This window comes from Nelumbo nucifera, chromosome 7 (genome assembly GCF_055504915.1).
Source record: "Nelumbo nucifera cultivar China Antique chromosome 7, China Antique-T2T, whole genome shotgun sequence".
In the NCBI taxonomy this organism is placed as follows: Eukaryota; Viridiplantae; Streptophyta; class Magnoliopsida; order Proteales; family Nelumbonaceae; genus Nelumbo; species Nelumbo nucifera.
This window is the reverse complement of record NC_142655.1, coordinates 10,335,191-10,348,295: the sequence shown is the minus strand read 5'-3', so window position 1 is coordinate 10,348,295 and position 13,105 is coordinate 10,335,191. Positions and strand designations below refer to the sequence as shown.

The 13,105-nt window shown below is 39.1% G+C and overlaps 1 protein-coding gene across 6 annotated transcripts in view; it reads right to left on the bottom strand.

Moving 5' to 3' along the window:
* Positions 1 to 602: 602 nt before the first annotated feature.
* MUS81 (Restriction endonuclease, type II-like superfamily protein) overlaps positions 603 to 13,105 on the bottom strand; it is a 46,394-nt gene continuing 33,891 nt past the window's right edge. For 4 of the 6 annotated variants that reach the window (XM_019199693.2, XM_019199692.2, XM_088891914.1 and 1 more), the window contains exons 13-15: positions 2,500 to 2,734; positions 2,139 to 2,225; positions 603 to 915 (exon numbers count right to left, since the gene is read on the bottom strand). In XM_019199693.2, coding sequence (XP_019055238.1) covers positions 811 to 915; positions 2,139 to 2,225; positions 2,500 to 2,734 — 427 coding nt within the window. In that variant the 3' untranslated portion in view covers positions 603 to 810. The other 2 variants (XM_088891916.1, XM_088891915.1) reach the window with 2 other exon arrangements.

The window sequence follows — 13,105 nt, the reverse complement described above, 5'->3', positions numbered from 1 at the left end:
TATTCTCAAGACGAAAATATGCTGTGGAACGTTGTAAAGGGCAATCTCATGGAACTCGAATATTCTCTGTTTCCGGAAAGCAGAAGCCGCCACATGAAGTTATGAACGCGTGTTTTCTTTGATGTCCGGAATCTGCAGCTGTACATGGGAAACGACAAGGGAGATGTTTCTAATGCACGGTTGTAACTATGGTTGGGACCGGTTGTTGGGACAAGATCCGATCTCTTCTCTCCGTGGGACTCAACCTTAAGTCTTGCTTGCTTGTCAGCTGTGAGCACGGCGTGAGAACGATTTAGTGAGGACTAAATCCGAGTTAAAGTAATGCAAGACCCAAATTAAAAACTCAAATTCGCAATAAAATGACATCATGTGATAATTTTTAAGTGTAAAAAATAATAATTAAAATCTTATCGCTTCGGCCATTGCTAGAAAACCGACAAATCCAACTAAATTAGCATATTGGCATCACCTTACCAAACTATTTTTTAGGTAGATAAAATTTGGTGACCAGATAACATTTGAAATGCAGAATGTTAAAGCATAAACCCATTCACAAAAGGCATAAATCCCATTTCAAGGGATAGAATCATAGAAGCAGGATGTGGAAGAACTAGTAACATATTAACATTAAAATGCAAAAGTTAAAATTATATACAGATGTCTTAACATCAAAGTGAAATTACATCATTTGGAATTCTTTCTTGCATGATGCACTGTAGAGGAAACAAAAACAAAAAGGAATTTTACTCTTAACCATCAAAATGCACCATGTACGGTCATCTTTCTTGTGTCGATAATATGTACAATCCATCAACCACCCCAAACTAGTCGGAAGATGTTCCTACTAGCAAGTCCATTGATCAGGTTGTTACTCTTCTTTCTCAGCATCTCTTCTTGAGCACTAACATCACCATCCTTCAACAAACAAATCAATCAAATGTTTCCATATTATTCTCCAATAATTACCTGAAAGTTACCTACCTTACCTATTTCCTCTATATTGCAAAAAGGGCTAATGATCAATGACAAAATTGCACAAAATGCTGAAGCTTCTCCATAAAGAATACCAGAACAACAGCTTTTACAAAGACAAATCATCATAACTTCCGTATTGCTCTCCAACAATCTCCTAAAAGTTAGGTCCGGGGGTATCCATTATGGCTAAACCATAGCTACCTTTCTTATTCCTACTATGTCGCAAATGGGTTCATTATCAATATATAAGGCTGAAGCTTCTCGATAAAGAAAACATAATTAAGAATTTAAGATCTTTTAGATGATACTATGACCACCCAAATAATAAACAACAAAAGCTTATGAGTTATGGCAACACACTGACATCAGGATATGACATCAATATTTTTCTGGAAAGGTGGCACAAGAGAGTATTGAATCTTATTGGCACCTCTTTCTTTGAGAGGGAAAGGTAATGTATTAAGTGTGGCAGAACAAAAGTTAATAACAATGCAAGGACACTTTTCTACATACCTCTAATCAGAAAATCCCCAATTTTGCCAACTCATCAACAGTAAAGTTTGCTCCCCTCAGAATTGATCTTAAACAGCAGCTCAAATAGGGGAGTAAGATACTAGTCACCATACTTCTATCCTTATCTCCTTAACCTTTGGATAGCAATAGTTGGAATCATCCATAACCATCAAATATGAAAAGTTTTAAACAACAGGAGCCCCTGAGTTCCAACAATACACCATAAACTCTTTGTCAAATCCACCTCCCCTAGAGTCTTGCCAAAACATAAATACATTGCCCTCTCTATCTAATGAAACTGCTGGATAAATCATGCTTCATAATGCAGTAACAATCGAACTCTAGCCAAGTTGCCTTCACAAAGTTGGGGCTAAGACCAATAGGGTGGACAACAGAAGCCAGGAGAGGACTAAAGTATAGGAAAGGGATGACATAAATCTCATTGGAAATGAAGCCCCTACAGTCCTACAAACCTAACAAGACTAGGAATAAATATAACATTTTGAAGGATAACTGGAAAAGATGATGATTTGCCCTTGTTATTTTTAATGAAAGCAGTTAAGGGAAAAGAAACAAACTTAGAGGCCTTTTTATCAATGATAAGTTTGTTACTAAAATGGTTCCAGACAGTCATTAGAAAAGATACTCACAAGATGAGAATATGCTTGAGCAAGTGATAAAAGCGTTGGATACAAATCCAGTACAGCAACAGCAACCTCCTCTGTTACCTGCGGGACCTGCATTTGTGATTGATCAACACATAAGCTAACAAAGAAAAATCAATACTTTCATTATCATGTTCAGGTATGTTGAAAATGAAAAAAAAATAGGTAAAGTTGAGCCAGAGACAAATTGCATTGCATCCATACTTCTTTTCTATTTAAAACATGAAGTATGCATCCCATCTAGTGAAGAAACTGAAACCAATCAAATTGAAGAGAAAACACATATATTATATGATTGTCCACAAAAGGGCCATTTTTCTGTCTTGGAGGGTAAAGAGTTTCATACCTGCATCAGTTGGACTGCAAATACGTCACTGACAGTCATTTTGTCAAGGTTTTGACACTTTTTGATAAACTCATCAAAAGAAGGGCAGATGGTGTTTTTAACCTTGTCATCCGAAAACTCTGTTCCGTAATAATTTGTTATTGCTTGTGTGAGAAAACCATATTTTCTAACTGTATCAGACAGGCCACTCGTTCTCTGCACATCAAATCCTTCCAGAATCTCGGTTGTGAAGCAACTGCAACCAATAGTGTTATTTCTATTTAAGAAAACAATGATAATATGAAGAGAAATAGGGGTAACAGCAGTTGCCAGGAACAGAATATACATATAAGTATGAGACAAAGCAACAGTTGTCTTTCCACCTCTGTTTCCTTATGTCTTGTATTCATCTTCCCAGGTTTTATGGATCAGTTGGTTCCATAGCCAGACACATCTAAAAACACCAAAATGAATTTAAAATTTCAAACAATAGAGAGCACACTCTATTCTTATATCCAATGCATTATCAATCATTTCTTATATTCGATGCACTCAGCCAATCAACTATCATATTGTTCAATGCTTGCAATTAGTCAGTTTCCTGATAGAAACTAAAGGCCCCCAATTTAACTCAGAATTTTTTTTCTAGTCCTGTTCAACTAAGAGTTATTAAGCCAACTTGACAAAGTATTATGAAAACTGCCCCACAGTGAGGTATGGATTGTAAAACAAACTCAATTCACTTAATGGTAAAATCTCACTGACAAGAATGAGTAACATGGGTTTGAATCAGAGAGAAGTCACTTTGTCCAAAAAATATCAAAGGTTAGGTCTATCTAGTCCATCCCTACCAAGACCATGGATAACTGGGGATTAATTGGGTAATGACCCTGTATGATTGTGAAAATAAATCCTGCCACCAAAAACTGTTTCAAGCAAGCATTTGGAGAGCCTCTCTTTTCTAGCAACAAGATGCAGTTGGTTCAGATTTGTGGCAACTAGGGCTGTAAACAGATTGGACTCAGATCTACCTCCACCCAAATTCGAATTGATAAGATATATACGACATCCAAATTCAATCCAAAATCCAACCATATCTATGATTTCTTAGTTTGAATCAGTTGGAGTTGTCAGATTATTGGATCTTATCTTTTTTTATCAATAACAAGCTTTATTAATGAATAAGATTTGTGAAAATCTTAACTCCCCAACAACAAAAGAACAAAAAAGAAGCTAAAAATTAGCCCAAAACAGAGATTCCTTAAACACCCCTTGCTTGGCTAATCCATCGGCCATTGAGTTAGCACTTCTCTTCACCCATTTGTACTTCATCTCAATATCCCTACTCGGCCATTTAAATTTTTTCTTTTCATTGCTGTAGCTCCACAAACCATTGTTGTCTCCCTTCAGCCACCTAATCACCACCTCCGAGTTCCCTTCAAGGACCAAGCATTTGATGTTTAGTTCTCTTGCCCTTTGGATTCCTTCCAGAACTGCTAGAGTCTCAACCCTAAGAGAGTCGCCCTCTCCAATTGAACCTGAGATCATAGCAGTAATAACCCCATCCTCATTCCTGAACACTCCCCCAATCCAAGAGCCCTGGATTCCTTAAGCTACTACCATCAAAATTCAGGTTTATGAATCCAGAGGGAGGGGGGGCCAAGAGGGCCTAGGAGTCCTCTTACAATGGGCAGAGGTAGCTATCTCTTTCCACTTTCTCAAAAAGTCGGCCATGGAAAATTCTAAGAATAGCTCCATAGATTTCAGCCAGTGAGCTACCCCTAAGTGTATCAGCTCTAATAAGTTTCCCGTGGTTCTTTCCTTGTCTAAAAAGATTCGTGAGTTTCTCTCTTCCCATATGGACCAACACATTGTCGCCCTAATGCTTCTCCACATAATCTTCCATCTTTTCTTAGGCCATCTGAAGAGCGAAGGAGAGAACAAACTTTGCACACTCACGGGGGGATTCCAAGTACATCCAAAAAGGGAGAAAGCCCACTCCCAAAGAGTTTTAGTAACCGGACAAATAATCATAAGGTGGTAACCCATTTCTCCATAAACTTTGCAAAGATTACACCTATTGGGAAGTAAAGAAAAATTGGGTCTCTTTCTCTGAAGCAAGTCATTTGTGTTAATTCTTTCTAGGAAAGTTTCCCAACAAAAACTACCAACCCGAGGAGGAATGGGTTTGCTCCAAATCTCATTAACAAGGAAGGACAACCCAATAGGAACAAGAGGCTGAATTAAAGTTTCAAAAAACAAAGCACAAGAAAAGGAACCAGAGGAGGAAGGGGTCCAAAATTTGGTGTCTTCCTTACTAGGGTCCAAGAAGACATTATTAAGGATGGCTAGCAAAATGATGAAATACAACCCAAGTCTGTATCCCTAATTTCCCTTCTCAGGCCCAAGTTCCACCCAAAACCAGAAGTAGATTCTGAAGGGACTAAGAAAGAGGATATGGGTTCATTTTTCAAAGCTGACAAAGCATACAAAGAGGGAAATTGGTCCATCAGGGGTAAGTCCCCAACCCAAGGTTGCTCCCAAAATTTTATTCGATTACCAGAGTTCAAATCATACCTGATCCAAGGGGAGAAAACTGGAAGAAGTTCATGAATGGCTTTCCAAGGGGAAGCAGCTGTAGCCCTTGCCATAATTCCTAGATCCCAGTCATTCTCTTCCAGCCCATGTATGCTAGCCACTATCTTCATCCACAATTTGTCCCTTTCCAGTGGAAACCTCCACAAACATTTCCCCAACAATGCCATGTTTCTTTTCCTAATATTCCCAATCCCAAGCCCTCCTAGCTTCTTACTTTTAGTTATCACCTCCCAACTCACCCTGCGATCTTTCTTCTCCTCTCTTGGTTCCCACAAAAAAATCCCTCATTAACTTTTCCACACTATTAGAGACTTTTGTGGGAATCTTAAACACTGACAGGAAGTAAACAGCAAGGTTAGCTAGGGCAGACCTAATCAAAGTGATTCTCCCCCCTAAGGAGAGATAATTTTTCCTCCAAGAAGCAAGCCTTTTCTCAAATCTCTCCAATACCGGGTTCCAAAAACTTTCATTCCTGGGGTTATCTCCTAAGGGGAGGCCCAAGTAAATCAAAGGCCAATCCAAGATTGCACAACCTAACATATTTGCATATTCACTTACTTCCCTCTCCTCCAAATTCACTCCCACCATACAACTCTTATCAAAGTTCATTTTGAGATTAGACATCTGCTCAAAGAGTTGTATTGCCAATTTTAAATTCCTGATCCAATTTATGTCCCCACCATCACAAAACAAGATTGTGTCATCTGCAAACTGCATGTATGTAAGTGGCACTTCCTCCCTTTCTACTCTCCATCATTTTATTAAGTTCCTCGAGTCATCTCTATGGACCAGACTCCCTAGGACATCTACAATCAAAGTGAATAGAAAGGGGGAAAGTGCATCTCCTTGTCTTATTCGTCCCAAGGCAGGAAAGAAGTCCATCATGGTTCCATTCACCAAGATAGAATAGTGGCAAGTCCTAACACAACACCAAATCCAATTACACCATCTATCTCCAAAGCCAAAACTTCCCATCACCTCCACCCAGAAGGACCAATCAACCAGGTCATAAACCTTCTCAAAGTCTAATTTGCATACCACTCCCTTCTTGGATTCCCTAAAGCTCTCCAAACTCTCATTTGCAATCAATATTTGATTAGTTATCTGCCTTCCCTTCATAAAAGCTCCTTAGTTGGGTGCAATAATGGTAGGAAGAACTTTCTTTATCCTTAGAGACAACACTTTTGCAATTATCTTGTACAGACTATTCACCATGCTAACAGGTCTAAAATCCCTTGGTTGTGAAGCCTCTTTCTTCTTTGGGACCAAAGCAATGAATGTGAAATTTAGACCCTGATTAATTATTCCCCTTCCATGAAACTCCTCAAAAACTAACACAAGATCCTACTTCACAATATCCCAACAATCCTGATAAAATGCCATTGTGAAACCATCTGGGCCTGGAGCTTTCGTCCTATCCATCGAGAACACTGCTTCCTTTATCTCCTCTAGATCAAAATTCTTCTCTAACCACTTTCTGTTCTCTACACTAAGAGTTGGCCATTCCAGCCCCTCCAACCAAACCCCCTCATTTAAAGGCCTTCTAAAAATAGATTTAAAATGATTTACAAAGGCCTCGGCTATTTCTGTCGGGTGGGATATGACTGCACCTTCAACTTCCAATTTTGAGATGAAATTCTTTCTCTTCCTACCATTTTTCATAGAATGGAAAAACCTAGTGTTTCTATCTCCCTCCTTTAACTATTTAAATCTGGATTTTTGTCTCCAGCTTATTTCCTCCTTAAGAAAGAGATCCTCCATCTGCCTCCTCACACTCCACCTCAAATCCCTGTCTTCCTCTCCAAAAGATCCCCTTTCTTCCTTCAAGTCCAATTCCTCTATCTGCTCCATCAATATCTGCTTTCTTTCCTCCAATCTTCCAAACTCCAAACGGTTCCACTCCTTTATCTAGGATTTTAGGAATTGAAGCTTCCTGTGGAATCTCATACCCTCCCATGTAGGGCCTGGGATTTTTTTGGATTTGAGGAATATTGAAGGTTGCAGCCATAAAGGCTCTCATCCAAACTTTTGCAGGAAAGATTTTCAAAGGATATAGATATGGAAAATCTAGATTCAGTTCCCTTGGGTCTGGAACATGTCCATGGTCACAACAGTGAATGATCGCATATAGAAGAAATTGCTGCTCCGGCTGAAATTTGTGCAGGGAACATCCTCAACTCAGGTTCATAGTTTGGAAAAAATGGAATGTCCAACAGCATTCCGGGATTGGAGTCCAATTGTGAGAACAGAAGATTGTGCAGTCTGAAAACAAACATCTTTGAACAAGAATAATGAAAACCTTCAAACCATGTTTCAAAATGAAAGAAAAAATAAATTTGATTTGAACATCAAAAGATACAAGTCATCACACTAATGGAAATCTAGAAGAGAGAAAAAATGAACCATCCAATCTAATTCTTACCTTTGTATTCTCTTAGTCCTCTCAGTTTCAGCAAGATTGGAGACAGCAACCTTGCACTAACCACCAAGGTCTTGCTCACAGCGATGGCCAATGGTCCAGCAGCAGAATTTGTGTTTCATCTTTCATGGCAGTGGCAGATCTTGGGTTTCACAGGTCACAGTGGCAGAAGATTTAGGTGAAGAGATGCAGGATCTGAGGGCCACAGTGGCAAACCATGGGTTTCACAGGTCACAGTGGCAGCAGGATGAGAAGAACAGATTCAAGGTTTGAGGGTTCAGGGATGAAGACAAATAGTTTTCTTTGATATTCGATAACTGATGAAAATTTAAAAGGGTAAATGGGTAACAGGGAGAAAGATTGTTTATTTACCTATTTACCCTTTTAAGTTACAAATAATAAGATTGTATATAGAATATACAATGAAAATATATATACATGTATATATAAATATATACAAGGAGTCACATTTTTATCAGATTCGATTAGGGTACATCCAGATTTGATCCAATTATTAATCAGATTCTATTTGCCCCATCCTAATCTGATATATTAACATATAACAAGCATCCAAGTCCGAGATAATTGGATCTGATGTTGGATCAGGTCATGGATTTTAAATTCTGTAAAATGGGCAATGGGATATTTGAGAACAACCTACTTTTCAATTATGTAAAATGGATCTCCAAAAGATTTCTTTAAAGCCTCAAGGAGGTTAAGACTTAAGATAAGGTGACCTTTTGTTTCCCATGTTGTTTATTTTGGTGGCTGAACTCTTAAGCAGATTGTTGAAGAGGGCTCATGAAAGAAGCATCCTGAGAGACTTTAGAGTGGGAAGAGGAAATCAAATGGTCTCACATCTGCAATTTGTAGATGACACTTTGATTCTAAGGGAGTTCATGAGTAACCAAGATGCGAGAGTCCTCAAATGTATTTTAGAGTTGGTGGATAGAGATTCTGGCTTATGGATGAACTTAGCTAAGTGTGGTTATTTGGGGATCAATATGGCTAGGGTGGAGGTGGAGGAATGTGCGGAGTTTTGGGATTGTGAGATTCAAAAATGGCCTATTAAGTATATAGGACTACCTTTGGGGGGAAATCTTGGGGATTTGTCACTTGGGGAAGGAGTGATAGAGAGATTTGTTAAGAGGTGCTTTTTGGAAGAAGAACTATATTTCTAAGGGGGGGAAGGGTCACTCTAATTAAGTCCATGCAGTGGCATTTGGTTTGAGGTTTGCATGTCTAAAGAAGACAGAGGGTTAGGTTTAGGTAGACTTCAAGATAAAAATAATAATAAAAAGGCTCTTTTGGATTAAATGGATTTGGAGATTCCCTAAAGAAAGAGAGGCCTTGTGGCATTTGATTATTAAAGGCATTCACAGGTTGTACCCTACCCATAGCCTGATTTGATTTCCTTTGGTGCGACAGGACTGGTTTGGGGTTTAGGCTTGAGGAGGCCTTTGTGAGATTCGGAAACTAATTAACCAACTCCCTTACTTAACACACTTCAAGATGCTGTCTTGGATCCTTCCAATTTGGATGAGAGAGTGTGGATCCCAAATGCTAATAGCATTTTTGCTTGTGCATCTTTCTTCAAATGCCTACTTCCTTCAGTTGATAACCAAACCTTTTTTTTCTTTTGAAGAATGTTAAATCTAATTTGAAGACTGTAGAGAGAATGGGACGAATGGCCCATAGGATGCTTTTATTTTGTTTATGTTGTTAATGGGCCTTCTAACTAATGGGCCTTTTTATGCTATGCTTAATTAAGTTAATCGCCCAATTAAGAGCCTCTCTGTAAATATCAAAACTTGTAAATTATGTTTTAATGAAAGGGATTAGGGAAGAGAGAAAACATTCGACAGACTTCTCTCTAAACCCTAATTGCCGCCAACTTCTTCTTCTTCTCTCCTCTCCTTTTCCCTTTTCTGCTGATACCTAACATCTTTTCACAACTTCTAAATCAGTCCTTTCATTCCTAAGGACTGTTTTTCTTCTTGGTATCAAAGTGAGCTCTCCTTTCTTCTTTTTTCTCTCTTTTTTCCCATACACAGTGTATCAAGAGCTGAATCGAATGAGTGATTGAAGAAATTTTTCAGCCTAGTTGTTAGTAGATTTTTGGAGAAAAGGATGCTGTCTTGGTCATCATTCTAACAGTCCCTGGAGTTTTTTAACCAAAACCCTAATCAACTGGAGAATTCTGTTTGCGGGCCCCACAGGGATCTTCACCTTGGCACTCAGTGATTGAAGGGGTCCTTTCGCTTTTTCTTGAAGATCAATTCAAGTCTTGTGGTGTTCTGTAAAGCCTACAAGGAGCGGCTGCTGATTTCTGATTTCTCCCGGGTTCCGGGTGAGACGCAGCTAGTAGATTCGACTCCATAGAGGTTGGTACTTGGTATCTATTATTTTCTTGTCCTCCTTGCTTGTCATTTGAAGTTGTTTGAAGTTCTTTTGGAATTGTTTGAGGAAGATACATATCTCGGGAGTTGAAAACAAGTGTGGGGCTGACTCTAGACAGGTTCCGAGAGCTCCCGTTGACTCTTTGTTGGCTGTGACCATAGTCAAGCTGGATGGAACCAACTATCTAGCATGGTCACAGTCAGTAAAAATTCGTGTTTGCAGTAGAGGCAAGTGAGGGTATAGCTCCGGGAGCAAGAGAGCTCCTTTAGAAGATGACCCATCTTATGAAAAATGGATGCAAGAGAATTATACCGTCATTGGATGGTTAGTGAACTCAATGCAACCACAAATCAGTCAACATTATTTATGGATGAATTCAGCCAAGGAAATATGGGAGAGTGGGGCTGAAACTTATTCACAAAAACTGAATGTGGCCACGGCATATAAGTTCAGGAGTGATGTGAATAATTTAAGGTAGGGGGAGAGACCTTTAGCCGTTTACTTCTCAATGCTGAAATCTCTGTGGCAAGAGATAGACCTAATGGAAACTGTTGTCTAGGAAAGTACTAATGATGCTCAAACTTACAAGAAATTAGTTGAGAGAAATAGGGTATTTGAATTCTTGACAGGGCTGAATCCCTAGTTTGACATCACCAGATAGAATATCTTAGCCAAGGATAATGCATCATTGTCTCAAGCCTATGCCATGTTTAGTAGTGAAGAGAGCAAGAGGCTGGTCCAGGTTCAGGGACCATCCCAAGTGACCATTTTGCCAATATGGGGCTGAAACCGAAGGTGACTACAGACAGTTCAGGTGGTTCAATAAAAAGGGAAGTTATGTGTGAGTACTGCAAGAAACCAAAACATACAAAAAATAAATGTTGGAAACTGCATCCGGAACTCCTTCCACCTCGTTTCCAAAAGAAGGTTAATAATGTGAAGACAGGAAGTGCCAACATAGCCACTGTTGCAAATAATGACAAGTGCTTAACTGATGAGAGGACTGCTAGTGAACAATTAGCAATTATGAAGGCAGAATATGAGAAGTATGGTAGGATGATTAGTCACCTAGAGAGTGCAGCCTCCTCCTCCAACCCTCAGAGCAATTCAACTACTTATGCATTTGCACATTCAGGTATACGTGCTACTGGCAATCATGCAACTATCTCAGGTAATCATAGGATCCCTTGGATTATTGACTGTAGTGCTCCTGATCATATGACCAGCCTTTCCAATTCCACTTTATTTCTTTCTTATGATTTGCTTCCTAGCTGTAATAAGATTACCCTAGCCGATGGCTCACTTACTCCAATCACTAGCAAGGGAACCATCAAAGCTACAGACTCCCTTTCTCTTCCATCTGTTCTTCATGTCCCTAAACTGAATACTAATTTATTGTCTGTAAGTACCCAAAATAAATCCTTGAACTACAATATAACATTCTTTCCTTCTTTTTCTGTTTTTTAGACTCCCTAGGATTATTGACTCTAGTGCTCCGGATCATATGACCAGCCTTTCCACTTTATTTCTTTCTTATGATTTGCTTCCTAGCCGTAATAAGATTACCCTAGTTGATGGCTCACTTGCTCCAATCTCTGGCAAGGGAACCATCAAGGCTACAGACTCCCTTTCTCTTCCATTTGTTCTTCATGTCCCTAAACTAAATACTAATTTATTGTCTGGAGTAGCCTAACTAAATCCTTAAATTGCAATTTAACCTTCTTTCCTTCTAATTCTGTTTTTCAAGACATGAAGTCTCAGAAAGTGATTGGGAGTGACCATGAGGCAAATGGAATATACCTGTTGGAAACTCCTGAACAAAGCCAAGGACAACCTGGGAAAGCTGCTTTTGGATCTATCTCTTCAGAGTCCTTTAGTCGTGTCATCTTATGTCATTTTCATTTGGGTCATTTATCTTTTTCTGCTTTGATTCATCTATTCCCAAAACTGTTTAAGGGAATTAACTAGTCCAGTCTTTATTGTGAGTCCTATGAGTTGTCAAACATTGTAGAAACTGTTATCCTTTGAGTAATAAAAGATCATCTTCTCCATTCCATATTGTGCACTCGGATGTGTGGGGGGCATACCATTTACCCTCTATGGGAGGCTATAGATATTTTATCTTGTTCATTGACGATTTCTCACAATATACTTGGTTACTTTTTATGAGATACCAAGACGAAGTTCCCAAACTTGTGAGGAAGATCCATGATTTTGTTCTTACCCAGTTTGATACTAGAATCAAAATATTCAGATCTGACAATACAAAAGAATACTTAGAGAAAAATCTAACCTCTTGTCTTACTGATTTTGGGGTTATTCACCAAAGTTCCTATGTTCATACTCCAAAACAAAATGGAGTTGCTGAGAAGAAGAACTGTCACATAGTTGAAGTTGCAAGAAGTATCCTGTTTACCTCACATGTCCCTACAAGATTTTTGGGGGATGTTGTTCTCACTTCAACCTACCTAATTAACCGTATGCCATCCAGAGTGTTGGGTTTTAAGTCTCCCTTTAGCCTCCTTCATTCGGGTAAGGACTTTTTTCCTATTCCACTTCGTGTCTTTTCAATTGATGTTACCTTTGATGAGTCCACTCCTTTCCATGATTCTTCTTTAGGGAAGCATTGTTCAAAGGGGAAGAATGTCACAGATGTTACCTTTGAGCCTTCTTGTATTCTTAATGAGTCAAGGGAGGAACAATCATCTCATGTTCCTTCCAATATTCCTATTCCTCCTCCATTACCTCCTCGTCCCCTCTTTAATCCCAGGTGGTACCAGTGGCAAAGAACCAAAAGTGAGTGGATTGTTTCCTCTACATCACATGAGCCTCCTACACTTCCAATTACTGAAGAGACAACAAGTACTGATACTATCCCCTTGCAGCCACCCTTCCCAAATCTTGATTGATGTCCCTATTGCTATCAGGAAAGGTAAACGGAAGTGTACTGCACATTGCATTTCCAAACATCTTTCCTATGGTTTGTTTTCTCCTTCATATTATGCCTTTCTTTATTCTGTTGCTTCTAACCCTATACCCAGGTCTGTATCAGCTCTTACTGTTGAAAAATAGAGGGATGCTATGAGAACTGAAATAGATGCTCTACATAAGAATGATGCATGGGAAGTGGTTGATTTGCGTGAAGGGAAGGAGCCAGTGGGTTTACACCATCAAATACCATGCTGATGGTTCCATTAAGAGGTACAAAGC